Below are 25,092 nucleotides of genomic sequence, written 5' to 3'. Positions count from 1 at the left end.
TTTTACCTCTCTTCTCCGTAATAGTGTCTCGTTCCTGTATTGATAGAAACTGCTGTCATGGGTGGAATGCATAAAATGCAGAAGCTAGCCTCATTAAACGGACTGCGATTACAAGAATCATGTAGCGCAATATTGGTTTAGTTCTGCACGGGACAATTAGTCTGTGGAACACGACGGAAAATTCTGCAACGTACCTCTGGTATCCTAAATATCGTTATTTCCTGTTTGTTAAGGTTAGGTAAATGTAAAGCAACGCAAAACAACACAATATACCTGTTGTTTGAAGTACCGCCGATTCTCCTCATCGATAAGGACAAGATTCAGGTAGTAACGCGTGCTAAATTTCTTGTTCACTTCGCGAAACGTCGGTGTGAGATCAAAGCCACCGAGAAATAGTCGAATAGGGATGGTTTCTCCTGAGAGTCGGTCAGTAATGAGCGTAGAAAACTGTGTGTCCGCGCCTACCTCTGACAGGAGCGCCATCCATAATTTCAAACTTTGTGATTGTCTCACTCTCGTTGTACTGATTTGGTGGGGAGCCAGTTGTCTCGCGTCGTATTATAGAAAGCTCCATATGCTTGATTTTGATCCGAACAAGCAAAAAATATATCTTGCCAACAATCACGTCCTTCAGGTGATACCTGACGTACGGTCAGCACTCTGGCTGGTTGTGTAATAAAATATAACATACTTTGACTTGTTGTATTCGAATTCAATGTGCAGACAATCCTCAATGCCGACCTCCATCTTGATGGAATTGTTACTGTCTGGAGGCATGCGATATGAGTGCACCCAGATATCTCTCTCCTTCGTAACATCCGCCATTCGCCTTGCAACAGATACTCGTATAAAGTAGCTTTAGAAAATGTCAATTGGCATCTGCATAGCGCGAGAGACGTCGCACCGTAGCTTGACGTTGATGCCCTGGTAACTCTCGAATTGCTTCTCGACATTCTTGAAGAGGAAATCGAAAGTCTGAGCTTGGCGCAGGTCCCCAGGCGATGCCAATTCTTGAGATAATGATAAGAATTCGTGATGGTGCCCCCGATCATAGAACAACTCTAAAGCCGAACAGCAGTGAGATGCCAATGAACCATGACAGATAGGTGAATGCCCACCAATGCTGCCAACGAACTCAACCTTAATGCCCTCATGAGTCATTCGCTTTCCATCGCGAACGCGAATGGTCACCTGCAGCGGCATGAGCATCTTGGACGTAATCATCCGGCGAAGATGCAGTACATACCTGCCCTGTCACTGAGTCGCCGTCATAATAGACTGGAGATGAGGCTGTGCGGTCCTTGTCAGTCTTTATGTCTACCTGCTTCCGCAGCTCTTCCCCTTCCAATTTGATGTCAACATCGACGGGGGATGCGAAAAAGTATGCCATTCCCTAAGTTCGCGGAGGAGGGAGTCACGAATATTTACTGCCTCGACTTGAATCACAAAAGACTAATGGCTAGCTATGAGTGGCTTAGCTAGACTATCAAAATTGATGTTAGTTGGGCGCTGACGGTGTAGGCAATGAGTTTGAAGGAGATGACGGTCGTCCATTAGGCACAGTACCAGTGATGATTACAGCAGGGTACAATTACTTCCAAATAAGGCAAATAAGTTACACACTCTCACCCCTCTGTTAGGGGGTCTTTGTAAATACACAGCAACACAGTCGAACAGCTTTCGTACGACACTCTTGCTTCCTTACTTTTTCTACCATGTCCGACTTCGAAGGTGATTTCGATGATGAGCTCCTTGAGCTTGCTGGCGCCACTGAGAAAAAGCGTAAACACCAAGCATCAAGCTCTAGGGCTTCCGCAGCCAAGAAGCGCAGAACGGAGTGAGCCTTCTCCTTGATCCGGCTCACCGCTGTGCTCATTACAAATGTCGGGGAACCACAGAGTCTCAGATGACAGTGACGCAGAGGATGGGCCGGAGAGTGAAGAGGAATCGGACGTAAAGTTCCCGCTTGAGGGCAAGTACATAGATGAGTCGGATAGGGAGCGGTGAGTACATTGAACACATGTGCAAGTGTAACTTTGACACTGCCTCCATCAATCTATTGCTACGTGCTAGGCTACTTTCTATGCCTGAGATTGAAAGAGAAGAAATTCTCGCTGGACGGCAAGAGGAGCTGATGCGAATACAAGACAAGCGAAAGCTACATGAGATGCTTCAAGCACAATCTGGAGATCCTGAGAGTATTTCGAAAGCTGCAAAACGTACTCAGAGTGCTTTATGGTGCAGGCTTCTTCTGATGCTATTGTTTTGCAGGCCAACGTACTTCCCGAGGCGCCACAAAAGAAAAGTCTCGTACACTAGACGAACTCAAGGCTAGGCGAAAAGCAAAGGACGAGAAGAAGCGTGTGCGTATGCTGATCAACAGTGTACTCACGTCTCTTATATTTGAAGCAGACGAAGACGCACTCTCCCAAGCGAGATCGGTCCTCCTCGCCCAATGACATGGACATGTCTTCGGGTGAGGAAGAGGATGGTCAAATAACACGCTATGAAGAGGAAGAAGAGAAAGACAGGAAGCTATTTTCAAGGCAGCCTGACCCTGCGGATGAGCCTTCGTCGCTGGAGGACCTCATGGGGTGCAGATTAACGCGAGACCATCTTGCGAAGTTTTGCATGGCTCCCTGGTTCGAGGACTATGTGAAGGGTGAGTGCTGTAGTGGTCTATAATGTGTTATATGCTCAAGAACAAAGGTGGTTGGGTTCGCTATCTTGTGGGCCAAGACGAAAAAGATCAGCCACAGTACAGGATTTGTGAGATACAAAGTGAGTGTCAGAAATTGGAGCGTGAATGTTTTGCCTTATTTGAGCCAGACCTGGGAGTAAATCTCACGAAGCCATATAAAATCAACGATGTCACGGTGAACCAGACGCTTGAGCTGAAGCATGGCAAGTCCCTCAAGGCGTTCCATATGGACAAGGTGTCAAACGCCCCATTCACACAGGTTTGTCTTCCGTCGCCAGTAGCCGTTTGCATTCACTGTATTATGATCTAGCGAGAATTTGAACGTCTAGGGAAAGTGTGCCTTGCAGACGACGTCAAGTTACCATCCAAGCGCGCCCTTGAGAAAAAGGTTGCGCAGATGTCCAAGTTGATCACGCAGCCTATGACAGAAGTATGAACTTTTCCATTACCTTTTCAAAGTTGTCACCGCTGAACTGGGCTCAGAGCGACATCACCGCTATGTTGGCAAGGAAAAGCCAGCTATCGAACTTACCATCTGGTGCATCCCTCACATTGCAGCGTTCATCACTTGTGCAGGCCAGGACACTTGCAATCCGGCGACAGGACTATGCCGAAGTTTCTGAAATTGACGTCAAATTGGCAGAGCTGCCCGCGGTAGCCACTCCTCCTCGGAATGGGGGTGAAGAGTCGCTCAACGACAAACTCGCAAAAGTGAATGAGCGTAATCGCAAGGCTAATTTAGAAGGAATTCGCAAAGCGGAAATGTTGGAGGCCGAACGGAAACGAAGGGAACGCAAATTGAATGCCTCAGGCACCGCAACCCCAGCGGACCCGAGTGCGAGATTAAAAACTGTCCCAAGGTTGTTCAACGACACAATATCAAGGTTTGTACTCACTATTATGGTTGGTGTCACTTGGTCATCTGTCTTGCTCTTGATTGCATCATGCTTCGCTTCTCTGGTCATCAACTTCAAATACAACTGGAATATCATACAGATCGGGCACACCGAATATAAATGGGACTGGTACGCCTGCACTGCAGGCCCATGATGGGGCCGGTGGACGATCAATATCGCCGCTCCCACCTTTAGCATTGTCGGACCCGCGAACAGGCACGAAGAAGGACAAGAGCCTGGAAGTGTCTGTCATCGAAATGATAGAGGTCGATCTTGGAGATTTTTAGAATTGTGTTTCAAGCTTTGTTGGATTATGATGATCATCTTGCATTTAGGACTGTTTGTTGTAAATAATATTATTGTTCAAATTATAACCACCTCTTCGCAGTAAGGTCCCAAGACAAATTTTGTTTGTTGATTTAATTCAAAAATCTAAAAGCATAGGAGAGAAGATAGTTATATAGAGTTCAAGATGGAGGAGCACTGCCCACTGGTTCCTAATCTGATTGAGAGTATCTGGATTGTCATCTCCACACCTCACTCTCAAACCCAACTGTCCATTCATGCTCCCTCATAATATTACAGTAATCCTTCAAGTGACCTTTGCAATGGAACATATATGGTGTTATTGGAAATTTGGATGAGAGTGTTGAAATATGTATAAGACTTGGCTGCAAAATTTATGTTTCGGTGGTATAGATGGCCACATACATGTCAATACCCGGCAGGTGTCGGGGACTGGCGCAGCCGAGCGCTATTACGGTACAAGTATCGAAGACGCCCCAAAGGAGCGCTTTGCGCTCCGTTTCCTGTGGGCTATGTACTAGTTGTCTTGTCTGAAATAGCTAACAATTAGTTCCGCTATTCCATATCACGTGAGACAAGACACGTGTGGATGAGATTGCGCACGGTCCAATTAAACTTCCATTTTCGGACGATCATCTTTGACCAGTGCTCGTCTTCTTGCTTGCTGTCGCCCATGATGACAGGCTCTCCAGCCTCACTTGAGTCATTGAGCTCGCCTTCTCCATCGCCACCGCCCCAAGAAGATTCGGGTCCCGGCTTGGATGCCGAGTCCGAGCTATCAGAGCTTACAGACGATGAGCTCGTCCAGGAGTCTCAGTCGCCCAAAAAGAAGACTAAGACATTCATTGACGGAGATGCTGAAGATGGCTCACGTCGTCGTCAACCTCGCCGCGGAGGAAGAAAAAAGCGTGGGGGCCTGGTCCCTGCCCCGATGTGGGACTGGGCATACAAATCAAAGACCTTCAACTCAAATTCAAATTCAAAGAGTGAAGGAAGTGCTACACCCGGGGTCGAGGAAGAGGAAGAAGAAGAGATGGCTGGTCCGCCTCGAGCTATGGAGGAGGAAGAGGATGACGAGAATGAAGATGATCCAAGGGACGACCTCGATGGCGACAGCCCCGACGGGGACGCCGACGCTGACGAGCCTCTTGACGATGTTGGCGTACTTGTCAATGGACGTGCGAAAGATTATGACGATGAGGACGGTGCTGCTGACCCGCAAAATTCTACCTCTAATTCGGCATTGGACGAAGAACCAGAGCCCTATGCCTCTGACGAAGACGAGCTGGCACCTGTTCCTCCAAAGCGCCGTCGCGTCGACGACCCAATTTCCCCTCCAAAGCGTCGTAGCCTCCTTGCCCTATCAAACGGATTACTTGAAGGAGAAGCCGACGGAGATGATGATGACGATCCTCCCGCCCTCAACGACCATGAAAACGACACCGAATCTGAGGACAATGACGGGCCCCCAGATGCGGGCTTGGACGTAGACGTGGATATCGAGGCAGAGCCGCCCTCAGCACCGGTCAAGACAGTCACAACTGTTCCGCTCATTCCCATTGACATCACAGCTCCGCTGCCAGCGTCCGTCGCGCCCATCGCAGCTGCCGCTGCCTCACATTCAATAATGGCAGGTTCAACAGTCATTCATCCACCATCTCCTTCTCCGTCTGCATCTTCTGTGTCTGGGTCCCGCTCACCCTCCTCTTCGCGTTCTCCGTCGCCCAAACCCGAGAACGGCAGACCGCAACGTAAGAGTAAACGAGGCAAGAAGGACAAGGATGAAGACTGCGACGCCGCGACATTAACAGCTCCAGACGCTGAGTCCGCTCTCCTTGAAGCGGAGGTGGACGATGAACTAGACATGGAGATGGAGTTAGAATTGCAGCCTGCTCACCGTGCAGAAGCTCTGGATGTGCTTGCAACTATCGAGCTGAAGTTTGCACTATTACGGGAGAAGGTGTATGTCGAGAAAATGGAGGGACTTGCATGGGAGGAGGCATTGGTTTCCGAGGGTGTGCATGTTTACCCGTTTCAAACTTGTCCATGCTGAAGACCTGCTCTAGGAGCACACCCGGAGCTCATACATCTGCAGGCCGAACTGAATAAACGTCGCGACAAACGTCTTGCCCTTGCTTGCAGAAAACGCGTGTATGAGGTTGTATCCGCCAACAAACGGCGGAGGACAAACGAAGACGCGGTCTGGAGTTGGTGGAAGGTGCGTTTGATGCGCGTCCTGTCCATACCCGCTACTCACATTGTGTTTGATGACTCGACTTAGGTCGCACGAGATGATCTGCAAACAGAGATGATTGCTGAGACCAACCGTAAACGCCGTAAATTGGAGCGCGAACGCAGAGCTATCGAGAGACCTCAACCAAGTAAGATTATTTTCTCTTGCTTGTGTCTGTACGGTTCATGAATGTTCTTTTTGCAGTGCGACGCATTCCTAATGCAATCCCTGATCCACCTCCCGCACCCACCATTCGTCAAATTGCACAGATATTACCTCTCACAACATCCCGACGCCACATGCTTGCGACTGCATACCCCGACTTGAACGCCCTCCCTCAAGCAGATGCGGCTGCAGATCTCGATTTCCTGCATCAGCACCGTATGATGAATGCACGCATGGTTATGGGCCCAATGTATGGCGCGCCTTCCATGGATACTCTAGCATTTCATGGTGGCCCAGACGTGCGCATGCCGCCTCCGCCCCCGCCACCTGTGTTCCAACAACCCAGCCAGGTGTACCCATTGGGTGCACCAGGACGCCTACAGCGCTTGCCTTCTGGACCTGCCCCAGCTCCGTATGATGGCCTGCCCCCTCCCGCATACGGCCCGGGAATGCCGCCACCTCCTCATTCAGAACAACAATTTTTGAATGCAGCACTACAGGATACAACGCGATTTGCAATGCCCAAGCCAGCAGGTGGGATGGATTGGAATGTAGGAGCGGAAGGGCGACGCCGTGAGGAAGAACTGGATCGTGAGCACCACCATCGACACCCGCACCATACGCATGCCCCACCACATCATCATGTTGGTGGTCACCACCATCACCGTCACCACCACCACGTGGTGCATCATCACCACCCGCCCGAGCCGCAGCCGCAACCACAACCACAGCCAGAAATGGTTAATCATAAGCAGCAGCACTGGAATAAACATGGGAGCCGTCCGTCATCCACTCATCCACCTTATGAAGAACGTGACCGACCTGTTGCAACGCCATTCGTGCTGGCACCGTCGCATAATAGCATTGCAGGCTCGGCCTCGGGTCCTGGATTGCCAAGCGGGCCTGCGCCATCACCAAGGCATGGCTGGATGCATCAGGATGACCGCGAGCGCCCGCCCCCATTCCAAGCTCCACCAGACCGCTACCATTCCCCTGGACCTCATCGGTACGCAGGACCTTCGTCGAGTCACTCTCAACATACACAATCTACCCTATCCCGTCAAAACTCATCGGGAGTTTCTCCACCTCGCGCCCGACCCCTCCCTCCCAGTCCATCATCAATACCACACCCTGGATTGCGTTCGCCGTCACGCTTTGAGTCTCATGCGTCTACGGCTAGTAGCCCAGTGATGAAGCCCAGGCGACCATTGTCTCCACCTCCAATGTCTTCGTCAAAGCTTGGTATGCCGCCTATTGGTCCAGCATCCGGGTTTTCTCCTCGCCTTGCGGGTCCAGGAGCACCGCCTAGAGAGATGGAGGGTGGCATGAACGGTGTCGCGTCGTTATTTGGTGGGGGAAGCAGAACAGCTTCCCCCCTCATTTCATACTTGCCAGCCACTCAAGGTCCACGACCTGCTTCATCGAAAGTGAATGCTATGCAAATAGTAGATGGACCTTGATTCTATACGTATTCTTCACCTTTCATCTTGTTTACTACAGCTATATCATCTTGTTGGGCACCATACATATTGCATTTTTTTTCTCTCCTTTTCACAGTAATTATGCCACGGAAACCTGGAACTTTGTATATTCTCTTGGGTCTTATTACAGAGCCTGAGGCCAGGATGGATTTCGTGATAATGTATATATGGGTCTTTCACCGCGCACTTGGGAGAGCATCGGCCGAGCGTGGATATCCTGTATGTGTGTATATAAGGTCGAATTAATAGGGCACTACAACTTTTGTGAATCAGAAGTTTAGAATGTCTAACGACCCCCCATCTCCCGTATCCTCACCACTTTCTTATCTTGAGCTCGTCAAGATATGCGACAATTTTCGCCTACCACCTAACTTTGGCTCTACTGATGTCTTTCAAAATCCTTCAGACACAGACTCTTTCGTGCCCTGGACACTATCGCAATCTCCAGGAAGTCCTGCTGTTGGGCTCTTGAGGCTTGACATAGTAGATCTCCTTCGAAAGGAGAGACCTGGGACATGGGACATTCCAGAACCTCAGACCGGGCACCGTGTCAGCTTTGATGCATCAGTCAATACCCCGAGGAAGCGCACTGCAGTGCTGAAAGAGCTCTGTGAGCGCTGGCGCGACACTGGTGTGTTCCCTGCGAGCATCGGGCCCCGAAAATGGCGGAACGAGTTGTACCCTGTGTACCGGAATCCCTTTGGAGTGCACGACTACTATCCTGAGAATGATTCCAACGAGGGAGGAGGAAACTACGCCTTTCAGATGGAGCGCGCTGCGTGTGCTCTTTTTGGTGTCATAACCTATGGAATACATATGACTATCTATCAAGGGATAGCTAGCAGCCCACAAGTGAAGATCTGGGTTCCGACGCGGGCGAAGACGAAGCAGACGTGGGTTTGATTGGTTTATATTCATAAATCACATAGCTGAATGGCCACGTCAGGTGGCCGAGCTGGTTGGATAATAGTGTTGCTGGCGGGATACCCAGTGGCATGCCTGTTTTCGAGAGCCTCGTCAAGGAGTGCGAGGAGGAGGCCAGTATGGAAGCAGATATCGTGAAGAATCATGCGAAACCCGTCGGAGCAATCAGCTATTTCTTCAGGTATCGCTCCGCAAGGCTTTGGGGTGAATTACAGAGTATAACCATGAAATTATTGCAGGAACAGAATGCACTTCTTGCAACCAGAGGTCGAGTCAGTGCTGTCTGATTCTGTGCGCGGGGATCTTAACAACACGCTCTCTAGATACGTTTACGATCTTGGGGTACCACATGATAGTTCGTTCCAGCCCCGTCCATTAGACGGTGAGGTGGAATCTTTTGATGTACGTATATCTGTGTGTCTCTTGACCATGCCAAACGATCTTATGGAATAGTTGCTATCGCTGGATGAAGTAAAATCAAAGTTAAGGCAGGGAATCTTCAAGCCCAATTGCGCTGCCGGTAAATGCTAATACAAATGGCCTACAAAGTCTTCATTTAATGTTTGATCCCACAGTCCTCATTGACTTCTTTATCCGACACGGCCACTTGACACCTGATGATGAGCCCGATTATATGGAGATCGTCTCAAGATTACATGGGAGATTTGAATATGAAAGATGGAGCCGACAAGTATGATAATAGGCAAACGTTTGTTGCACCGTTACAACAACTACGACATAGAATTTGCGCGCTGTATATTAGTGGTTAGATGCCAATGCGTGGAGAGTGTCTGAAGACAATGAAGTTCAAGATCTACAGACCTTAGAGCTATCGATTGGTAGAACCGTAAATGGACATGACTAGCGCTTTACATAAATTTATGGACATATTTATTTTTGGCACAAACGTCGGCGACGTCGACCAGCTGTCGAGGCTGCACAAGGAATCTTTAGCGGCCTAGCAGGTTATCTTTCTTCTTACCCTTCAGCGCCATTGGTTGCATCTGCGAGCCAGACTTGACTGTAGTCGCAGAAAACCCAGATACCTAGTCTGTGGCTCGGGAAAACCCACATCTCAGTCTAAAGACGTCTACTTCGAACACTCAACCGATGGTCACGGCAGACAACCTGAATCTCGACGTGCTCGAGTTAATTTTTGCATTCATCTCTGGAAATGATCTCGTCGCTGTCTCGTCTGTTAGCAAGTCGTTCCTCGCTGGCGTTATTCCGTGTTTGTATGCCAAGGTCTCTTTCACCGCAAAGCATGTCAAACGATATAGACCCGAAGGAGGAGGGGTAAGTCGAACGTTCGTGAACAAGAAACATGCATATTTCTCAATAACTATGCATCAGATCATGTCACCATTCCTCACTCTTCGCAATCACCCTGATCTAGCTGTCCATGTTCGTCAAATTGACATACATTGTGCACCGTTCATTGCAGCTGGACAAGTACATCCGAGATTCCTTTCGGAAACTGCGGACGCGCTACAAGTTTGCAAAAACCTAACATCATTTGTGTGTGGGCCGAGGATCCTCCCAGCTCTGCTCGGCTCCCTGCAGGGAAAGGAACGCTTGCAGGATCTGCACATCTATGCCGCGCTCACAACGACGCAAGGGGAGATGCTGCAAAAAATCACAACGCTACGCAGCCTGACTCTGGACTACCCGACCTGGAATATTGTGGATTCGCTGACGAGATGGGCTCAGCCGTTACAGCGAACACTTTCGCACCTCACGATCTTCGTGCGTTCCTTTCGCTTACTTTCAACATTTTACTGAGGTTTGGTTAGATGTCTCAAGAAGTGAATGGCATATTATTGGAAGCCTTGCTCCCTTTACTGCCTCGTCTTCGTGGGCTGCACCTCATTGGATGTCCAAAGGCTCCTCATACAGTGGTCATCAAAGCTGCTACAACACACACCCCATCGTTGAAAGAATTCTCTTTCACTATATTCGTGCGTCTTTCCTTCATTGGATATCTCTGATACTCGCTTATTTTCTGCAGGAAAATACCCCTCCACCAAGCCTTTTTTGCCTACCTACTATCACCTTACCCAGCCTGCAGCATCTTGCCATCGACGTGCGTCCAACATCTGATGCAACGGCTATGACAATGTCATCGCTCCTTGTTTCGCTGACCTCTCTATCTACACTTGTGCTCAAGTTTGCGGACCGTCAGCTCCCTATATGGAACTCTGTCATTGATCTTATTGCTCCCCCCAATGCTGTCACAGTGCCTTTGAAACGTCTTGCTCTCATGGACTGTGCAGTTCCAATTGACATGGTTGGAAAGCTAAGCTCCAAGTGCAAAGATCTGGAAATGTTGGAAATACCGCTGCCAATCAAAGACATTGTACGTCTTTTTCCCATGGCTGAGATACATCATCACAGGAATCATTCCAGCAAGCCTTTACTGCAGCAATATCAAGTTTGAAAGAGTTGCACACGTTGACCGATGTTGGTGATGCTCACGCAAGTCACGGCCCGCGTGCGACCTTAGCGAGGAACGACGTGAGATACATGATGCGGGCGTGCGTAAATTTAAGGACGATAGTCAGTGATGGGCGGATGTGGACGGTGAGTTCTTGCATTCTCATTTGGCGGCATCCTTTGGAGGTAACGCATTGAGCTGACTTTACCCACAGGGACGTCCAGATTGTTTCATTGGTGTAACAGTTACGCCCCAGCGGTACAAGGCCAACGCCACACAACATTGGTTTTCCCCTCTAAAAGAATATTCATATTTGAGTTAATGTTTGCTGTTGTTCATCATGCTAAGATCAGATGACCGCGCTTATAATCTACGGCATACTGGTAATTGATGTAGGCTACCGAAGCAATTCGATTGAGTGCTGCAGCCTACGGTGGATGAGCTGCCGAGGATCAATGCACGCTTAGCAGCGTTTATTTCGAGTACTTCTTAATCTCTTCCAGCACTTGACGACTGCTTGCTAATTAATCGTACCATTTCTTCTGGTGGACTGGGCAAACTATCTCAAGTATGTTTGTATAATTTGTTCAAAGCTGCCTGCCTGTCACTAACGAGAACTTATTGTGTCTGCGCCACTTCAGCCTAAAGACATCTCTTAGCTGCCTTCCTTCTGTGTCTCATGAGTTTGTGCTATGCTGCGTCATACTATCACTGGGGGGGAAAGAGATTATCCTCCATTGCGCTTCCCCGAAGATCATCTACTCTATCTCGGTGACCTCCCCTCTTCTGAAGACAGTCGTGATGGTTTATGGTACTATGACTGCATTGGCAGTCACCGCAACTTGCAATTGATAGACTTACGGCCATGGTGCAGGATGAAGTATATGTGGATGTGGCTGAGCGTTATGAGGGAGATTTCGGTCCGTGAGGTGTTGATCCGATGTCGCGCCCTGCACAATTACTAGTCATGTAGACCTTGCATGTCCCCCTGCTTTGAAACAGCATATGCATTGCAGCGTAAAGATTTGAGAACTTACTGTTGAGAGTGGCGGATTATCGTCGAGTGTACATGCACGTATAACGCAGTTCATGGCGAGTCTAGGGGGGGAACCTAGCAGTCTCACTGTGGTTTTTGGCATCTATATCGTATCAGTATATAGCTATATAGTAGTACAAGCAGTGCCAGCGTGCAATATGAATGAATTGTCCTATCACGCCGTAGTCGCTAGCCATGAGGAACGGCGCACCGTGGGTGTTAATTGACGCGCTCGAACATATCTCTGAGGCCTGAGCGCTTGAGCGATAAACGTTTGCTACTGTGAGACATGTGTAAAAGAGCATTCGAACTTCGGAAAATAAACCGGTGCACGGTAGTATCTCTTCCAGCAGATAATGTTTATGGCAACAAGGACTTGGGAGACTGGTACATCTTGATTGCACTTGCCAGGACAATGGTGCACATCTTACAAAGGCTATACTTCTGATGATGAATACGCTATCGATACACAACTATACAATACAAAACAGCACACGGCTCTAAAGTCTATGAAAGTGGTTCATAAAGCTGTGAATGCCCCCAGAAGACGTCAAACACTACGTGAGACCCGAAACGCAAAGATAAGAACACCCGACGAGAAAATATAATGTCAGACAGGCATAGCCGCATGGCTGAGCTTGAGGGGCCGCAAGCCCAAACTGTGGGCTGGACCCGCGCGTTTCGCGGTGCCATATGTGCACTATGCACATATCTTGGCGCGAAGCGATACTCGCTCCGAGCCCAAACATAGCCAAGAATGTGACACCTGCTTATGAAGACGTTCCCATTCCCTGCTACTATTCATCGCCTAGCTGGTCCTTCATCGCCAACCAGCCAAAGGCTCCAGAGATACCCAGAGCAAGGCAAACATATGGCCGAGATGAAGACTAAGAGGGAGTATGGATGAGTGTGTGAAAACTTTAGATGGAATCTGAAGTACCTGTGAGGACGACGTTGAGTATTTGTAACGGGCTTTTCGCGAAGGTCCATCAAAGATTTCATATATAGGTTCTGAGGTTGATATGAAAGGGGATGAAGGTGTGTGTGCCTGTCTGTTATGCGATAGAGATGGGTATTGCCGTATTTTGTGACGATTTTCAAGTGCTCGCGGTAATAAATATGCTGGGCGAGCAGGGCCATCGAATAGGATGGGGGGAGGTAGTGAGGAAAAATGTTGAGCTCGAGTGAAGTTGCTAGCGGCATTGCTTGATTTTTCATTGTTGCGTTCGAGAGCAGCGATACGAGTTATCGTGGCCGTTCGTCTAACAAGTGCGGAAGATTCTCCCAGGCGCACCGGAGCGTCAAAGATGTCAAAGATTGGTGGAATAGTGAGTTCCTCGTGTCCTTGCGTAGTTATCGCAACTGACATCGATGAGGACAGGCGCATAGGTAAGGATTGAGTGACTCTTCCATATGATGCATTTTGTAGTGCAGTGACAAATGGGCGCCGCAGCGAAGACATGGCTGGATAATGAGTGAGACGCTAAGTATCATAACCTGTGGAACCTACCTTTATATGCAGTGTATGATGCATGGAACGACCGGTCCTGAGATCATCTTGATCTGCAAATACAGGGGAAAAGTCAAGAGAATAGCCTCTGGGAACAGTGAAATCTATTAGAAAAGTACTTGTGGCGGAATTGAAGCGGCTATAGGGAATTGAATGTGATCCGCTCACCTGTTCAATCGCAACACTGCGCTGACCTCGGTAGAAAGCCTAGAAACTACGATTTCTGATGCTGCCAAGCACTCTATGATTGAACTACCGGGCCACTCTACTCTTCTTGGAACAAACGGTAATAGAATGATGCCGATAGCATATCCCGACGGTCAGCGGTTTGCCTATGCCGGCTTCTTTCGTTGAAGGCGAAAACAGCTTTGAGACGAACGTTACTTAGCCGCCAAGATGGAAAGGGCCGAATGCCGGGCAACAGCTTGATCATTGTTAGTAGTTAAGTCATGATCCGTCACCAATGGGGAGCTGTAGAAAAGATTTGCGTCAAGAGAAAGATGGACAATTGCCGCATAAACGCCGCCACTATTAGCCATGGAGATTAATAGTACTCAATTGCAGATCCCCCTACACACTAAATAGAAGCTTCTGATGTGCCAGTTGCTGGAATTGTGGTCACATTTTTAGTATCCAAGGTGCGAAGAGGACCGCCAAGATGAGGAGATTATCGAAATGAATGATTTCCCATGTTGAGGACACATTTCTGGAAATCTGATATACTGTTAGCACTAGTGACATGAAAGACTTACCTCAAGTCGGACGAATACACACAGGAAGGAGGATGGGTATACATTGTCACCATTACTAAGAACGTCAACTTGCTATCGGGCGCACCATCACATTTTTGACAGAGACGTTCATTTGGCTGTCGAGGCCGGGTGTGTTTTCCCCACAAGCTCAGATTACAGCTTGGAAACTGAGATACGTATTCCAGCATCAATCTCATGTGTAATCTGAGTCCTCTCCGAGATGCGGCCTAAAGGCTGTATCGGATCGAATCGTGCAGCTTCCATGCTGCAAAGCATCTCGCCAAGCTTGGTACGCTGATGGTGCTGTGCAAAGAAACGATGTATCCTCGTTGGGTTCTCCGGCGAAACGTTGTAGATGCATGTTCTCACCCGCTTTGGGACTCGGAATTAAAGCTCAGCGGCATCCTCAATTTGCCCTCAATATTAACGGTCATGCTTTTTGACACTCGGAATAACTTGTGCTCGACCTACGGTGTCAAACGGAATACAAAACTTCATTCAAGAACGCTCATTCAACATTTGTCTGTAAGGTTAAGGTATATACATCCAGGCATCTACACGACGCAGGAATTACTGTCCACCCCAAGTTTGCCTCCAGTAAAGAATATTGACGAATTTCGACTCATGCTCATGTGCAGCTGTCACTCTGGTGAGCGGAAAGCTCGTCAAGTGGCAGCCGTCTGACTCCAGGTGATATCCGGTGCCTTTGCTTTCCATTTCAGACCTGTACATGCAATTAAAAGCCTCGTTGAATCCATGTGTTCGTCTTCATATCCATGAGCCGGATCGATAGGGCTGGATAACACGAGGACGATTCCAGTTTCTAGAAAAGCATTTCCTTTAGCCCAACTTGCTGATCTATATCCCCTGGCCCCTCGACGCTACATACGATGACCGTCGTTTCATCCCCGCCTCAGAGCCCAATTTCAGGTGGTCCGCTACCTCAGTATGGGTATGGCTCTGATCATACCTTTGATCGCCTTATCCAGGACAACCCCTTCTTATTTCGCGTATATACTCCGAAGCAACGCTCTCCATTCTTTGATGCTACTGAGCCCTACTTTGTAGGCCAGAAGTACAATGAGCAATATAGAGAGGCCGCAGAGCGGCTTCGACAACCGTTTACAGGCAAGTCAGTAGCTTCAACGAGCAGTTATGCAGATGTTGCCCAGCATATGGACTGGACGCAGAGACACATGTCCCCTTACATCTCGACTACGTTCAGCTTTGCCTGGGCTATCTGGGAAGCTACCCGCAGGTACCGGGTTGGTCTTAAGCACAACATTGAAATCGCCATAATCGATTCACGTCAGCTCGCTGGTCGAGCTGCGACCGCTCTGGAGCTACTAAGAAAGGGCGCACCCAATGAGTCAGTATTTTTTGATCGGACTCTTGGCTGCTCAGATAAGCTGATTTTGTGACCTAGAAGGCATCTGGACTACTGGAAGTGGTACAGATTCGCATTGGAGTCGCAAGACGTCCTTGTTCATGGATCTATCCCCAGTTCGGCCGTTCTAGCCTCAGTCCCCCTTCTGAGCATCATCGATAAACTCCCGTCATACTTCTTCCGCCAAGATACCATTGTCGATAAGCGGTCGTCTTCATCGCAGTTTGATATCCTATCATGGGATACCATGGATCGCAAGCCTAGTTTCCGCCAGTTCTGCCAAGACATGTCAGATCAGTTCTTGCGCCTTCCCACTGAGCATCGTCTTCGCGATGCAACCGGAAGCTCCGTTCGCTTGGCAATGTCGTTCCTGCGTCCCTGGTTCCACAGTGTTGTCGTCGACGATTTCACTGAAGCGACCGAAACAGTCCGCAGCCTTGCCTTCATAATCGCGCAATGGCCAGCTCAGTGGTGGTCACGAGAACACCTCGAGATACGGGATGTCATTCACTCCCTCATCCAATCTGTCGGCGAGGAAGTCCGAGAGAAGCAGAAGGGGATGGCGGCCGAAGAGGTTCGGAGATTGCAAGGGATGTTCTCCAACCTTGAACGTGTTGTAGAGGACGACGAAGAGACCGAAATCGGTTCATCAGTCGATTCCACGGACGACATGGTAGAAGCCAAGGTCGAAGAATCCGTTGTTATGCCCCCCTCCCCCCCAGCGTCTATCATCGAATGGTCGGTGGACGAAGATACTCTTATCTTAGCGCTCCCAACAGCTGCCGCCCCACCAGCTGCATCTTTTTCGCAGGCTGCTTTGGGTGATGTAGCCACAGCCGATTCTGAGAGTCCAGATAGAAATCGGCCGAAGACACCCACCCTTATCTTCGCCCCTACGATTGTTGTTCATCAACAACAACGGTCCGCCATAGAGCAGACTAGACCTACACCAGAATCGGAATCTCATCATGAAGAACCTCAGCGACACCCAAAGCGCCGATCACATTCGCTGGCCGAAACCGCAACCTGTATCGTCACAGGGTTGCTTGTTGGCGCTTTCATAACTCTCTGTATAGTCAACTCTCAAAAACGTACCCTCATCTACGTTACGTAAAGCCCTAAGCCAAAGGACGAGATGGGAATAGTGCAATGGAGAAGTGTTGTAAGATGACCCATGAAGTAAAAGAAGATTGTACCGTTACAGTATAACCTATTGATTATCTATGTATGCGCAGTAATATGGTTTCTATCAGAAACCAAAGCTTTCTGATATAATCGACAAACTTTATCTGTTCTTTCAGATGGACGTGCATCTCGTTATAGCCCAACCCACGTTCTGTATTTTGCCACGTCTCCCGCATGACGTTCTACAACAGCCTGCACTTCGTCTCCCCATACAGCTCCCGGGGTTTTTCTTGGATGTGCTTCCTCTGTCCGCGGCATCAAGCACTCTCTGACGTGCTTCTCTGCTTCCGTAGATTCAAAGACCACGCAGTTCTCTAGAGTAAGTGGCTTGGTTGGATCCCACCGCAGAAGTGTTGGGTGTGCAGGAACAGCATGAGGAGGCACGACAGAACGACCAAGATGCAGGTCCTCGAATATCAGCGCGACATCATCTTCGTCGATAGGCAGTTTACTGCAAAAAGTGTAAGGCGGACCAAAAGATGTGACGTGTGGACTCACTTGATCGGCTCCCCAGTGAACTTCGATTCACGATGCAAAAGATCACGAAGGAGACGCTCATAAAGCTTCTTGCGATTCTTTATGGGCAAAGGGTTCAAAATCGGTTTTCCGGCCATCTCACAGAGGATGTAGGTCGCGATGTGCAGCCCGAAAAGCGATGGCAGGGAGCCTACCCCGCGGAAGAACAGTAAGATATCAAGACGCCAGTTTGCAGAGAATCAAGACATACCAAGGACTGGTAATATTCGCACCCTGAAATCGTCAAATACTCCCAGTTCTTTGACGGCACCTTTTTGGAATTCTTCCTCGGGAAGGGGGAGTAACTTCACATCCCCGGGCACTTCTGTGGAATAAACAACGGGAATCCCCGAGGATACACCCTGCAGCCGCAACCTGCGTCGAACAGAGCGTGCGAGAGGGTCGTACATGGTGTACGAGATGTCACTGATCTGAATTCTTGTAGGATCTGTCTTTGCACTAGCTCCCATAGACGAGAACACCTACAGTAGCATGAGTTGGATACGATTAGATATCAGTCAGTAACTAGGACGAACTTTGATATGGTGCTCATGGCAATACTTCAGCAAATCGACTTTTGTGGTTATGTTGTCTATTGCATCTTTTCATAACAAACTGAATGAAAGACGAACGAGATCGAGGAGTGCATTGACATACCGATGACCCAGTCTGCTCCCTCCAGCAACCGCCCTCCGTCCTCCTTCCTCCAGACCTCAAGGCGGCTGTCTACCTCCACACACCTACTGATCTGCTTGAGAGTCCGCTCAATGCATCCCACCTTCGGCGTTCCTACATCCGCAAGCACAGCCGTGGCGTGTCTGTTCAACGAGGAAAGCGTCACATAGTCGAAGTCCACCAATCGGATCTTCGACACGCCTCTGCACATAATTAGTGGGTCACAACAACACGGATAGTAATGGTAATAAGCACGTACGACCTCACCAACATGACTGCCACCCAGCTGCCAACGCCACCGCAGCCGACGACGACGACAGATTTTTCCCGAACGCGTGCCATGCCCTCATCTCCGAAAAACGCATAGCACCGCGCGAGCTGCTCCCTGGTCAGCCCTTCGTCATGTCCGTTAGCACCGATGCGGATCATTTGCTCATCCAATAACTCATCGTCCTTGGGTCTTGAATGCTGTTTGGAACCTTCATTCTGGTCTGCTATTGACCTAAGGATATCTCGATCGAGGCCACGTCTCCGTTCACGTCGACTGTAGGCATTATATGCAGTAAACAGACCTGATGTCAGTAAAGATGCGGACACAGCTGCCAGGATCAGCTGTGTTCTGTGTGATTGTGCAGAAAAGACATTCATGAATGAGTGAAGAGTCCCAGGGTCGGGTGCAAATTAAAAAGTAGGTACGTTGAATGCGTCTGGTCATGTGCATGAGCCGACCAGAAAAATTGCTACTCCATCATGCATCATCATCATCATGTTTACTCAGCCACCGATGATCATCTGCCCCATCAATGATGATCAGTGTTGAAACCTTGACCCGAGGTTCGCGCAAGCCACACAATAAACATATCATAGGGTCGATACATGCCTGTGCGGTGTGCCAAGTCAACTTACAAGAGTACAGCGGTGTAGTCTCTATCATATCATGATATGGTCCTGGACTCCTCCAGTGGATCCATGGAAGTGCCAGTGATGGGTCACGGTTGTGCTAACTCCCAGCGATGCCTTTTCTTATAATACTTCTGGTCTTGTCGCTGGGCGCCGCATCGAAGCCTGGCGTCTATCTCTCAAGTACCTCGTGACTATATGAGCCAAATTTATCTCTAGTCCGCGGTCCGTATGATAAAGAAGTCTGAGTCCTTTATCAATGGGAAATAGTTCAGCTTGTCTGGGCCCAACCCGTTCGTCACCTCTCTAGATCTCTTGGCGCCTGCCGTGCATAATGCCTGGAGATATGTTCAGTCGCGGTGTCACGGTCCTCTCGGAGAACGTGTTCCCTGATTTGTATGAATCCGGAATTCCCGACCTTCAGAAGGGTCTTGAGCTGGGGCACTTTATGAGCGCTGATCTCGTTAAGGTGAGTTACTATCAATCAAAGTTGGTTTATTTATGACGCCTCGCGAATACAGGCTTATCTTGCAAGGATTGATGAGGTCAATCTAAAGGGCGCAGCTCTCCATGCAGTCATCGAGACGAACCCGAATGCTTTATCTCAGGCTGCAAAACTTGATGACGAGCGCAAGTCTAAAGGAAGCAGAGGCTCACTGCACGGCATCCCTTTGTTACTGAAAGACAACATGGCTACACTGCATGAAGAAGGTACGTAACTGTTCACGATGCGTGTTCAGTATGTTGATCCCCCGGAAGGGATGAATACTACCGCTGGTACGATATCAAAGAATGTCTAGTTCTGGGTTAAATATTTGGCGAGATTAGGCTCCTATGCTCTCCTGGGTTCCGTCGTTCCGAGGGATGCATTCGTCGCTGCTAAGCTCCGCGAAGCCGGCGCCATCCTTCTTGGAAAAGCAAACCTCTCTGAATGGGCAAACTATCGCGGAGATGTTCCAAACGGTTTCTCAGGTCGTGGAGGTCAGACTCTTTGTCCCTATTACCCGAACGGGGATGCATCTGGATCGAGCTCTGGGAGTGGGGTTGCGATGGCCATCGGTCTTGCTGCTGGTTCTCTGGGCTCGGAAACGGATGGTTCTATTGTTTCGCCAAGCAGCAAGAACAATGTGGTAGGCATTAAGCCCACTGTAGGGTTGGTTTCTCGAGCTGGAGGTATCTACTTTTATCAATCACACCTTGACACTTGGCAGAGTCTCTTTAGTTATACCTATCTCATCGCATCAAGATACAGCTGGACCTATGTGTAGGTCAGTTACAGATGCGGCCCTTCTGCTCTCCGTTATAGCAGGACCAGATCCTCGAGACATGGCCACGTTGTACCAACCTGGTGTTCTCCCTGACTACATGAAAGCGCTCGATCTGAACGCTTTGAAAGGTAAGCGACTGGGAGTGCCGCGGATATTCCTGGGCGACGATAAAGCAATTCTGGAAGCTTTCAACGCTTCTTTAGACACCTTTCGGGCTCTTGGCGCGGAGATCGTAGATCCGGCTGATTTCCCCTGTGCCGAGGAGATGAAGGAGTCACAAGCAGAAACACTCGTGCTGGAGACAGACTTCAAGGCTGATTTGAACGAGTATATTTCGGGGTTACTTGAAGTTCCTACTGGCGTAAAGAAGCTCGCAGATTTGATCGAATTCAACAATTCCCACGCAGACTTAGAGCTTATACCACCATACCATGACGATCAATCTAGGTGGGCTCACGAGCCGGTGGTGCTATGGGGTTGCTTACTCTGCTACAAGGCTTATTGCTGCCGAAGCGACGGAAAAGAATGATGCGTATTATGCAGCTTTAGCTGAAGATTTCGATTTAGGCCGGAGACGAGGCATTGATGCAACTCTCCAAAAATTCAAATTGGACGCAATCATTCTTCCTACTGATGGTTCGTACGATCATATGCTTGCGTCAATTTCAGGATCTTAAACTTCCTTAGGGACTGCCTCGACACCTGCAGCGATTTCCGGATACCCTATAATCTCAGGTGCGAATGCCCATTTCCATGACGGTTCATTTGACCAAATCGATTGCTTAGTTCCGCTGGGCTTCCAGCCAGATAATGTTGAGGTATTGCCAGTTCCCGCTGCACCACTGCACACACAAGCTCCAGGCCTTCCATTTGGGATAGCCTTCATAGGCACCGCATACAGCGAATTCAATCTTATTGGCTTCGCTTATGCGTTTGAACAGGCTACGCAGGTCCGTTTGAAGAGAAGGGCCTATGCTGAAGCAATTCCTGCGACGCAGATTAAGGACGTGCTTTCTATTTGAACAAGGGAGGAATATATGACTGGCGCGTACAACAATTATGTACTTTTTCTAACCATACTTGGATTCATCGTGAAACTGTTCCAGGTCTTGTATACAGTCGAATGAGCACGAGGTATCACATCAGTGGTAGTCTGTGGAATGGACTTCAAATTGAAGTTAAGCGTAAACATTATGGATCACAGGATTCATCAAGCCCGCGTCAACCCAAGGAGACGCCTGAAATTAGCCATCCGAGTCCCATGCCATGCCACCTGGATCTGTATTAATATTGCACACGGGTAAATGTCGTGACGGGGCCCGTAAAGACTTCGCCGAGACTTACAGATGTGATTCACGATCCGAGTCGAGGATTCATCGACATCTTTATATTTGGCTTCCAGATCACCATACGTTAAATTATCGCCGGGGATCAGAGGCGTCCCCCGAGCTCGATCATATCCAGACCATACTGTAGCAATGAGTTGTCATAGATTACGCACCTCGTTCGGCGGTTCGTGCAAATCATTCCTCGAGTCGATCGCAGCTGAAAGTATAAGATATTGAGGCGAGCTTCAAGTTGACGGCATTGCATCCTTTATATATATGAGGAGCATAAAGACGAAGAGACGGCACAGGAAAGTACTAAATTTTGCCATTAGGATTATAATAATTACGATGATACCGGTGATCAAGCGACACTTGCTACTTGCACAATATTAATATGTACTGGAGCTGCGTGTCGTAATTGAATGTATAACTATACCGAAATGATATCTGAATCAATATGTAATTTTATGTTGTGTAGTAGATTGTACTTTTACTTTTTTTGATTTGTGCCGAAGGCACAACGGGCGCGAGCTCGTTGGTTCTAACTAGAGGGGGAGGGTTTTCCTGATGAACTGGCCTGAGGTCCATCGTCGACTACAGGAATGCTACGTCTGAATATCGTTACAAAAGTATGAAGTGTATCACAAGTATCCGTAATCAGGAACTATAAGTGCGGTACCAAACCAATCCACGACACTGCCTGGTATGCGTCACCAGGAAGATGACGTAAAGTGGTGAACATGAGTACCAACAGGACGGCACGAGCTGTAACGTATAATATGATACATAAAAGTCCAATCAGGATATATAGGTGATGCAGGTGACCTAGTAGAGATGGTGCACTGAATGTGAAAGCCACACAAAAGAAAAGCCAGGGTGTGCCAGTTATAGCGAGGGCACATAGGTGCCATAGGAGCTGTTCCTGATGTGTGACGAAGGTAAAAAACCAAGCCAGACAATGGATGCCGCCAAATATGGTTGCCATACTCAATGTAGCAAGTCGAACAACCATCGTGTCCAGGCGTCCGAGTCCGATGCTACCATCAAATGTTGGAACTCGGAGCATTAGGGATATGGGTATGCCAATGAAGCCTATCAGTTCCATGATTGGGCCGAGCACTGAATAAACGATCCCATCTGGTAGGCCTCTGTCATCGAGACTAAGAAAGACATAATCAGCAGCTGTATAATTGTTGAGGTACATATATACTCAATATCCGCTGGCATTAACTCGGTCGACTTCAAGTACACTGGATGTGGACATTGCACATTGAGAGGCTTGTCCCACCACACAGCATAAGTTAAGAAATTGAGAACCGCAAAAGCGAGTGTCCCAACTTCGAGCTGGGTGGTTTCGAGGCGATAGATGGCACGGGTGATGAGCTGCATAACAAACCAGGCCACTTGAAGCATGACCAATCCGTTTGACATCGCATTCCCTTTGCTTTTGTCGTGGATCTGCCCTGCCGTTAGGGTAGGGAAGTCGATACACCCGTCACGCATCAGTTTGACAATGTCATCAGATCGGGTAGACTGAGAATAGACTGGCCTTATCTCTCGAGCGTTCCGACGTTCACGAAAACAAGATACATGAGGCCCTCTACGTGCCTTACTTTTCCCAGGATTTGGGAGCCAAAGTACTTCAGAATGGTAACGAGAGTCCGGGCAAACTAAACGAGCTCACGCCCGTTGTGCCTTCGGCACAAATCGAAGGAGCGCTACGCGCTCCTTCAGGGGAGAAAAATGAGTGTTGTTCCTTCGTCACAGGAAGCCAAGGAGGGCTACGCCCTCCTTTGGCTTCCTGGCCTCAGGCTGCATCCTAATAAATTGTGCATTTTGAATGATTTTGAAATATATTTATGAGCAGCTTTTCAAAGAACTCAAAAGTACAATCTATCACACCACATAAAAGTACATAAGATCAGTCAGTGCTATGTTCTTTGAGCAGGATTTTGACCAATGTAAAAAATACCAAATATGTAACAGTATCATTGAATGTATTTGTTTTCCCATTTTCCCCTGCCTCCCATCTAGGGATCAGCAGGGGTATGGGAAACTTGAGGGTAGGGGTAGGGGTTTGGATCTGAAGACCCCTGTACCCCTGGAAATATATCCCCAAATTGATTACCATAGGAGTGATGGATAAGTATAAAATTTTGAAGTTGTACATTTGCCTTCAAATGGTAATATATGTGATTGGAAAAAGTGTTACCATGGGGTATACCCATGCTAATCCCTACTCCCTGCTCCCTGCTCCCTGCTCCCTGCTCCCTGCTCCCTGCTCCCTGCTCCCTGCTCCCTGCTCCCTGCTCCCTGCTCCCTACTCCCTACTCCCGTCTCCCGTCTCCCTACTCCCGTCTCCCATCTCCCGTCTCCCTACTCCCGTCTCCCGTCTCCCTACTCCCGTCTCCCTACTCCCTACTCCCTACTCCCTACTCCCGTCTCCCGTCTCCTGTCTCCCGTCTCCCGTCTCCCGTCTCCCGTCTCCCGTCTCCCGTCTCCCGTCTCCCGTCTCCCGTCTCCCGTCTCCCGTCTCCCGTCTCCCGTCTCCCGTCTCCCGTCTCCCGTCTCCCATCTTCTCCCATCTCCCGTCTCCCTTCTCCTGTCTCCTGTCTCCTGTCTCCTGTCTCCCGTCTCCCATCTCCCATCTCCCATCTTCCCAATCTCTCTGTTTCCCATCTCCCGACCTCCTGATCTCTCTGTTTCCCATCTCCCGACCTCCTGATCTCTCTGTTTCCCATCTCCCATCCTCCCGATCTCCCTGTTTCCCTGTTTCCCATTTTCCCATCCTCCCCATCTTCTGTTCTCCTATCTCCTCCCATTCTCCCTGTTTCCCATTCCCAATTTTCCTGTCTCCTCACTATCTCCTGTTCTCCAGTTGTCAAGTCTCTACTTTCTCTATTTTTTATTTATTTTTTCACAACCTTTTCTCATTCATTTCCTGTCACCACATATATTTGTTGTCCCCCTGTCTGCAAAATTATATCATGTTGTTCCATTTTCAATTTTATTATTTACTGTATGCATGTAACATAAACAATTACATTACAATAAGGAAAATACTTGTATTGCGTAGTGCGCTGCTCTAATGGGCAAGTGAGTCGGCGCTCGAAAGCCACGCGAGAAAACCACGCGAGATTTCCAAAAACAGGTTTAAGCGAGGTAAGCGAAATACGCGAAATACGCGAAAGCCACGCGAGCGCGCGAACGTTTCCGAAAACCGTCGTACTTTACTTCTTAGACGAGCTCACGCCCGTTGTGCCTTCGGCACAAATCGAAGGAGCGCTACGCGCTCCTTCAGGGGAGAAAAATGAGTGTTGTTCCTTCGTCACAGGAAGCCAAGGAGGGCTACGCCCTCCTTTGGCTTCCTGGCCTCAGGCTGCATCCTAATAAAT

At 48.8% G+C, this 25,092-nt stretch overlaps 10 protein-coding genes across 10 annotated transcripts; 6 read left to right on the top strand and 4 right to left on the bottom strand.

The window, feature by feature from the left end:
• Positions 1-11: 11 nt before the first annotated feature.
• F5891DRAFT_83639 (vacuolar protein sorting-associated protein 26-domain-containing protein) lies at positions 12-1,548 on the bottom strand. The gene is made up of 8 exons (XM_041373238.1): positions 1,247-1,548; positions 1,119-1,191; positions 905-1,061; positions 692-856; positions 466-641; positions 274-416; positions 195-221; positions 12-143 (listed from the first exon to the last, which is right to left on the bottom strand). Exons 1-8 carry the CDS (start codon positions 1,388-1,390, stop codon positions 138-140), a joined length of 891 nt encoding a protein of 296 aa, XP_041229301.1. The 5' UTR covers positions 1,391-1,548; the 3' UTR covers positions 12-137.
• A 141-nt stretch (positions 1,549-1,689) lies between these two features.
• Positions 1,690-3,984, top strand: F5891DRAFT_1017998 (uncharacterized protein). The gene is made up of 10 exons (XM_041361023.1): positions 1,690-1,837; positions 1,899-2,003; positions 2,074-2,219; positions 2,272-2,363; positions 2,413-2,662; positions 2,710-2,781; positions 2,830-2,960; positions 3,012-3,131; positions 3,185-3,585; positions 3,698-3,984. The coding sequence occupies exons 1-10, from the start codon at positions 1,716-1,718 to the stop codon at positions 3,882-3,884; spliced, it is 1,626 nt and encodes a 541-aa protein (XP_041229300.1). The 5' UTR covers positions 1,690-1,715; the 3' UTR covers positions 3,885-3,984.
• A 553-nt stretch (positions 3,985-4,537) lies between these two features.
• On the top strand, positions 4,538-8,072 carry F5891DRAFT_1017978 (Sds3-like-domain-containing protein). Its single transcript, XM_041361022.1, has 4 exons — positions 4,538-5,918; positions 5,970-6,121; positions 6,185-6,284; positions 6,341-8,072. Exons 1-4 carry the CDS (start codon positions 4,577-4,579, stop codon positions 7,759-7,761), a joined length of 3,015 nt encoding a protein of 1,004 aa, XP_041229299.1. The 5' UTR covers positions 4,538-4,576; the 3' UTR covers positions 7,762-8,072.
• Positions 7,998-9,507, top strand: F5891DRAFT_1017975 (NUDIX hydrolase domain-like protein). Its single transcript, XM_041361021.1, has 6 exons — positions 7,998-8,675; positions 8,729-8,887; positions 8,946-8,978; positions 9,030-9,108; positions 9,160-9,226; positions 9,282-9,507. Exons 1-6 carry the CDS (start codon positions 8,065-8,067, stop codon positions 9,401-9,403), a joined length of 1,071 nt encoding a protein of 356 aa, XP_041229298.1. The 5' UTR covers positions 7,998-8,064; the 3' UTR covers positions 9,404-9,507.
• A 101-nt stretch (positions 9,508-9,608) lies between these two features.
• On the top strand, positions 9,609-11,758 carry F5891DRAFT_1141923 (uncharacterized protein). The gene is made up of 6 exons (XM_041364917.1): positions 9,609-10,002; positions 10,060-10,452; positions 10,500-10,664; positions 10,715-11,062; positions 11,113-11,286; positions 11,355-11,758. Exons 1-6 carry the CDS (start codon positions 9,817-9,819, stop codon positions 11,460-11,462), a joined length of 1,374 nt encoding a protein of 457 aa, XP_041229297.1. The 5' UTR covers positions 9,609-9,816; the 3' UTR covers positions 11,463-11,758.
• A 1,120-nt stretch (positions 11,759-12,878) lies between these two features.
• Positions 12,879-13,754, bottom strand: F5891DRAFT_83495 (uncharacterized protein). The gene is made up of 2 exons (XM_041373237.1): positions 13,117-13,754; positions 12,879-13,063 (listed from the first exon to the last, which is right to left on the bottom strand). Exons 1-2 carry the CDS (start codon positions 13,636-13,638, stop codon positions 12,974-12,976), a joined length of 612 nt encoding a protein of 203 aa, XP_041229296.1. The 5' UTR covers positions 13,639-13,754; the 3' UTR covers positions 12,879-12,973.
• Positions 13,755-15,225: 1,471 nt separating this feature from the next.
• Positions 15,226-17,161, top strand: F5891DRAFT_83370 (uncharacterized protein). Its single transcript, XM_041373236.1, has 2 exons — positions 15,226-15,807; positions 15,865-17,161. Exons 1-2 carry the CDS (start codon positions 15,329-15,331, stop codon positions 16,937-16,939), a joined length of 1,554 nt encoding a protein of 517 aa, XP_041229295.1. The 5' UTR covers positions 15,226-15,328; the 3' UTR covers positions 16,940-17,161.
• On the bottom strand, positions 17,143-18,849 carry F5891DRAFT_1185356 (uncharacterized protein; the record flags this gene model as incomplete). The annotated part of the gene is made up of 6 exons (XM_041366545.1): positions 17,143-17,461; positions 17,509-17,677; positions 17,738-18,008; positions 18,063-18,127; positions 18,184-18,404; positions 18,461-18,849. 6 exons carry the CDS (start codon positions 18,847-18,849, stop codon positions 17,143-17,145), a joined length of 1,434 nt encoding a protein of 477 aa, XP_041229294.1.
• Positions 18,850-19,447: 598 nt separating this feature from the next.
• On the top strand, positions 19,448-21,391 carry F5891DRAFT_946855 (amidase signature domain-containing protein; the record flags this gene model as incomplete). The annotated part of the gene is made up of 8 exons (XM_041374701.1): positions 19,448-19,570; positions 19,623-19,812; positions 19,861-19,878; positions 19,930-20,274; positions 20,324-20,816; positions 20,866-21,005; positions 21,057-21,104; positions 21,156-21,391. The coding sequence occupies 8 exons, from the start codon at positions 19,448-19,450 to the stop codon at positions 21,389-21,391; spliced, it is 1,593 nt and encodes a 530-aa protein (XP_041229293.1).
• A 793-nt stretch (positions 21,392-22,184) lies between these two features.
• F5891DRAFT_1105432 (uncharacterized protein) lies at positions 22,185-23,215 on the bottom strand. Its single transcript, XM_041363644.1, has 2 exons — positions 22,908-23,215; positions 22,185-22,857 (listed from the first exon to the last, which is right to left on the bottom strand). Exons 1-2 carry the CDS (start codon positions 23,198-23,200, stop codon positions 22,362-22,364), a joined length of 789 nt encoding a protein of 262 aa, XP_041229292.1. The 5' UTR covers positions 23,201-23,215; the 3' UTR covers positions 22,185-22,361.
• Positions 23,216-25,092: the final 1,877 nt, after the last annotated feature.

Source organism: Suillus fuscotomentosus, assembly GCF_016647785.1.
Source record: "Suillus fuscotomentosus strain FC203 chromosome Unknown F5891scaffold_12, whole genome shotgun sequence".
NCBI lineage: Eukaryota > Fungi > Basidiomycota > Agaricomycetes > Boletales > Suillaceae > Suillus > Suillus fuscotomentosus.
This window is presented reverse-complemented; position numbering and strand designations above follow the sequence as displayed.

Bases quoted from the DNA above. Each gene is read 5' to 3' on its own strand.
- F5891DRAFT_83639 (XM_041373238.1), bottom strand. From the start codon at position 1,390: ATGGCATACTTTTTCGCATCCCCCGTCGATGTTGACATCAAATTGGAA. The intron at 1,192-1,246 runs GTATGTACTGCA...ATGCCGCTGCAG, and splicing joins GCGACTCAGTGACAGGGCAG to GTGACCATTCGCGTTCGCGA. The intron at 1,062-1,118 runs GTGGGCATTCAC...GTTCGGCTTTAG, and splicing joins TGAGTTCGTTGGCAGCATTG to AGTTGTTCTATGATCGGGGG.
- F5891DRAFT_1017998 (XM_041361023.1), top strand. From the start codon at position 1,716: ATGTCCGACTTCGAAGGTGATTTCGATGATGAGCTCCTTGAGCTTGCT. The intron at 1,838-1,898 runs GTGAGCCTTCTC...GGGGAACCACAG, and splicing joins GCCAAGAAGCGCAGAACGGA to AGTCTCAGATGACAGTGACG. The intron at 2,004-2,073 runs GTGAGTACATTG...GCTACGTGCTAG, and splicing joins GATGAGTCGGATAGGGAGCG to GCTACTTTCTATGCCTGAGA.
- F5891DRAFT_1017978 (XM_041361022.1), top strand. From the start codon at position 4,577: ATGATGACAGGCTCTCCAGCCTCACTTGAGTCATTGAGCTCGCCTTCT. The intron at 5,919-5,969 runs GTGTGCATGTTT...GACCTGCTCTAG, and splicing joins GGAGGCATTGGTTTCCGAGG to GAGCACACCCGGAGCTCATA. The intron at 6,122-6,184 runs GTGCGTTTGATG...GACTCGACTTAG, and splicing joins CGGTCTGGAGTTGGTGGAAG to GTCGCACGAGATGATCTGCA.
- F5891DRAFT_1017975 (XM_041361021.1), top strand. From the start codon at position 8,065: ATGTCTAACGACCCCCCATCTCCCGTATCCTCACCACTTTCTTATCTT. The intron at 8,979-9,029 runs GTCAGTGCTGTC...CACGCTCTCTAG, and splicing joins TTCTTGCAACCAGAGGTCGA to ATACGTTTACGATCTTGGGG. The intron at 9,227-9,281 runs GTAAATGCTAAT...TTGATCCCACAG, and splicing joins CAAGCCCAATTGCGCTGCCG to TCCTCATTGACTTCTTTATC.
- F5891DRAFT_1141923 (XM_041364917.1), top strand. From the start codon at position 9,817: ATGGTCACGGCAGACAACCTGAATCTCGACGTGCTCGAGTTAATTTTT. The intron at 10,453-10,499 runs GTGCGTTCCTTT...AGGTTTGGTTAG, and splicing joins TTTCGCACCTCACGATCTTC to ATGTCTCAAGAAGTGAATGG. The intron at 11,287-11,354 runs GTGAGTTCTTGC...CTTTACCCACAG, and splicing joins GTGATGGGCGGATGTGGACG to GGACGTCCAGATTGTTTCAT.
- F5891DRAFT_83495 (XM_041373237.1), bottom strand. From the start codon at position 13,638: ATGTCTTCGCTGCGGCGCCCATTTGTCACTGCACTACAAAATGCATCA. The intron at 13,064-13,116 runs GTACTTCAGATT...ACTCCCTCTTAG, and splicing joins ACTCAACGTCGTCCTCACAG to TCTTCATCTCGGCCATATGT.
- F5891DRAFT_83370 (XM_041373236.1), top strand. From the start codon at position 15,329: ATGACCGTCGTTTCATCCCCGCCTCAGAGCCCAATTTCAGGTGGTCCG. The intron at 15,808-15,864 runs GTCAGTATTTTT...TTTGTGACCTAG, and splicing joins AGAAAGGGCGCACCCAATGA to AAGGCATCTGGACTACTGGA.
- F5891DRAFT_1105432 (XM_041363644.1), bottom strand. From the start codon at position 23,200: ATGCGTGACGGGTGTATCGACTTCCCTACCCTAACGGCAGGGCAGATC. The intron at 22,858-22,907 runs GTATATATGTAC...TGTCTTTCTTAG, and splicing joins TTAATGCCAGCGGATATTGA to TCTCGATGACAGAGGCCTAC.